Source organism: Volvox carteri (assembly GCF_000143455.1).
Source record: "Volvox carteri f. nagariensis unplaced genomic scaffold VOLCAscaffold_816, whole genome shotgun sequence".
Classification (NCBI taxonomy): Eukaryota; Viridiplantae; Chlorophyta; class Chlorophyceae; order Chlamydomonadales; family Volvocaceae; genus Volvox; species Volvox carteri.
Window position 1 is genome coordinate 1 of NW_003308295.1, and position 3,415 is coordinate 3,415.

At 60.9% G+C, this 3,415-nt stretch overlaps 2 protein-coding genes across 2 annotated transcripts; both read left to right on the top strand.

Moving 5' to 3' along the window:
* Window positions 1–610: 610 nt before the first annotated feature.
* On the top strand, window positions 611–1,345 carry VOLCADRAFT_71846 (uncharacterized protein; the record flags this gene model as incomplete). Its single annotated transcript, XM_002959795.1, has 2 exons — window positions 611–717; window positions 1,294–1,345. 2 exons carry the CDS (start codon window positions 611–613, stop codon window positions 1,343–1,345), a joined length of 159 nt encoding a protein of 52 aa, XP_002959841.1.
* A 295-nt stretch (window positions 1,346–1,640) lies between these two features.
* Window positions 1,641–2,964, top strand: VOLCADRAFT_108765 (uncharacterized protein). Its single transcript, XM_002959796.1, has one exon. It carries the CDS (start codon window positions 1,732–1,734, stop codon window positions 2,491–2,493), a length of 762 nt encoding a protein of 253 aa, XP_002959842.1. The 5' UTR covers window positions 1,641–1,731; the 3' UTR covers window positions 2,494–2,964.
* Window positions 2,965–3,415: the final 451 nt, after the last annotated feature.

Here is a 3,415-nt window from a genome sequence, read left to right on the forward strand (position 1 = left end):
CGCCACACATCCGCCTGTTTACCGTCGCGCCCATTGGGCGCGATGGTAGATGTACCGCACATCCGCCTGTTTACCATCGCACCCATTGGGCGCGATGGTAGCCACACATCCGCCTGTTTACCGTCGCGCCCATTGGGCGCGATGGTAGATGTACCGCACATCCGCCTGTTTACCATCGCACCCATTGGGCGCGATGGTAGCCGTGTCCGCACATCCGCCTGTTTACCGTCGCACCCATTGGGCGCGATGGTAGCCGTGCCGCACATCCGCCTGTTTACCGTCGCGCCCATTGGGCGCGATGGTAGCCGCGCCGCACATCCGCCTGTTTACCGTCGCACCCAATGGGTGCGATGGTAGCCGTACCACACATCCGCCTGTTTACCGTCGCACCCCTTGGGTGCGATGGTAGCCGCGCCACACATCCGCCTGTTTACCGTCGCACCCATTGGGTGCGATGGTAGCCGTGCCACACATCCGCCTGTTTACCGTCGCACCCATTGGGTGCGATGGTAGCCGCGCCACACATCCGCCTGTTTACCGTCGCACCCATTGGGTGCGATGGTAGCCGCGCCACACATCCGCCTGTTTACCGTCGCACCCATTGGGTGCGATGGTAGCCGTGCCACACATCCGCCTGTTTACTGTCGCACCCATTGGGTGCGATGGTAGCCGGACCACACATCCGCCTGTTTACCATCGCACCCATTGGGTGCGATGGTAGCCGCGCCACACATCCGCCTGTTTACCGTCGCACCCATTGGGTGCGATGGTAGCCGCGCCACACATCCGCCTGTTTACCGTCGCACCCATTGGGTGCGATGGTAGCCGCGCCACACATCCGCCTGTTTACCGTCGCACCCATTGGGTGTGATGGTAGCCGTGCCACACATCCGCCTGTTTACCGTCGCACCCATTGGGTGCGATGGTAGCAGAGCCACACATCCGCCTGTTTACCGTCGCACCCATTGGGTGCGATGGTAGCCGGACCGCACATCCGCCTGTTTACTGTCGCACCCATTGGGTGCGATGGTAGCCGCGCCACACATCCGCCTGTTTACCGTCGCACCCATTGGGTGCGATGGTAGCCGTGCCACACATCCGCCTGTTTACCGTCGCACCCATTGGGTGCGATGGTAGCCGTGCCACACATCCGCCTGTTTACCGTCGCACCCATTGGGTGCGATGGTAGCCGCGCCACACATCTGCCTGTTTACCGTCGCACCCATTGGGTGCGATGGTAGCCGCGCCACACATCCGCCTGTTTACCGTCGCACCCATTGGGTGCGATGGTAGCCATACCACACATCCGCCTGTTTACCGTCGCACCCATTGGGTGCGATGGTAGCCGTACCGCACATCTGCCTGTTTACCGTCGCACCCATTGGGTGCGATGGTAGCCGTACCGCACATCCGCCTGTTTACCGTCGCACCCATTGGGCGCGATGGTAGCCGCGCCACACATCCGCCTGTTTACCGTCGCACCCAATGGGTGCGATGGTAGCCGTACCACACATACTGACAGTTTTCTACGTGAAGCGTTGAAAACTAAGGTTTTCTGCGAATACGGAGTGTCTTTGCCGTATGGCGTACGAGCCAGTGTGGCTCTTGTGTCGCGGCACGCGACAGTGTTGGCTAATTCGGGTTGTTCGTAGCTACGTTTGGGTGCTGCCGTGAAGCGGTTGGTCTGTAGGCCTTGGTGATCCGCTTCGTGGTAGTGCGCCCTCAATTACAATGTCCGATTCTGACAGCGAGACTTCGGTCAGCTACAACACGATGTACACCGAACTAAAAGCGCGACTAGTCGCACTTAAGGAAAATAAAGATGTTAAGGCTGCGCAGGAGCGTCGCGCCGCTGACCCGGGCGTAATTTTGAACAAGCAGCAGCTGGCTGCCATGGACCAGCTGAACGCCGTGAAGCTGCAGCTGACAACCATTAAGAAGCTTATGGACACGAAGCCTGACGTGCAGGCGGTCGACGGTCCACCGGCGAAGCGGGCCCGTGTCGCCCTTGAGGATTTCAAATGTGACTTCGGCGCCAGCGAGGGCAAAGCGAACAAGTCTCTCAGCGGTCAGCGCGCGCATATCGAGAAATGCTACAATGCGGTAATGGACATTGAGGACGCGTGGCGCAACGTCCTCGCGGCTCGGCCCGGCGAGGAACGCTTCAGGAACATCGAGGCCATGGAGACTGCCATCACCGACGGCAAGGCCGTGTTCCGGGGCGTCGCGAAGGAGCTGGTCGTTGCATACAACCACGGCTGGGAGGTCGTGCATGAGATGCGTGGCATGGCGTACGCGGAGACGGAGGAGGAGCGCAAGGCGCTGAAGCAGGCCGTGAAGGCGGTGGCGGGCAAGAAGCCCAAGCAGGCCAAACCCGCGAGCGTGCCGGCCGGCTCTGGCGCGGGGGCCGGGGTGAAGCAGGCGGCGGCGGCGGGTGTCTGTTTCAAGTGCAATAAGCCTGGGCACTTCGCCAAAGAGTGCAAGGAGAAGTAACGGGGTGTAGTGTGGTGCGGGTGTGAGAGGTTATTCGCAGCCCGTGGGCCCGGGAAGGTCGTGGTGGTTTGGAGCCGACGCGGGTGTTAACTCGCGAGTCGGGGCCCGGAGAGGCCGGGGGGCAGCAGCCCCGTGGTGTTTGGGAGCCGACACGAGTGTTAACTCGCGGGTCGGGGCCCGGAGAGGCCGGGGGCAGCAGCCCCGTGGTGTTTGGGAGCCGACACGAGTGTTAACTCGCGGGTCGGGGCCCGGAGAGGCCGGGGGCAGCGGCCCCATAGCGTGGAAGCGTGTTGTTGACGTTCCTTGTGGCTGTAGCCTTGTGCGGGGTTGGGTGGCTAAGGGCACGGCCGCCCCCTCCGCGATTATTGAAGTTTCGTGGTAGTGCGCCCTCACCCGGCCCTACCCTTTCACGAAGGCGTTCTTTCCTTGCGTGCAGGTACTTGTTTGTAACGTAGTCTTCGCATGAAAACTGACAGTTTTCTACGTGAAGCGTTGAAAACTAAGGTTTTCTGCGAATACGGAGTGTCTTTGCCGTATGGCGTACGAGCCAGTGTGGCTCTTGTGTCGCGGCACGCGACAGTGTTGGCTAATTCGGGTTGTTCGTAGCTACGTTTGGGTGCTGCCGTGAAGCGGTTGGTCTGTAGGCCTTGGTGATCCGCTTCGTGGTAGTGCGCCCTCACCCGGCCCTACCCTTTCACGAAGACGTTCTTTCCTTGCGTGCAGGTACTTGTTTGTAACGTAGTCTTCGCATGAAAACTTTTATTCCCGCGACTAATAATCTATTTATCCGTTCGGACTGGAAAATTGACGGGCGGTGGTGGCGGTGGTGGCCGTGGTGGCGGTGGTGGCGGTGGTGGTGGCGGTGGTGGTGGCGGTAGTGGTGGTGGCCACTCTGGCGAACAGCAGGCGCTATGGCCAGCTG

Coding starts and splice junctions, on each gene's coding strand:
- VOLCADRAFT_108765 (XM_002959796.1), top strand. CDS start 1,732: ATGTCCGATTCTGACAGCGAGACTTCGGTCAGCTACAACACGATGTAC.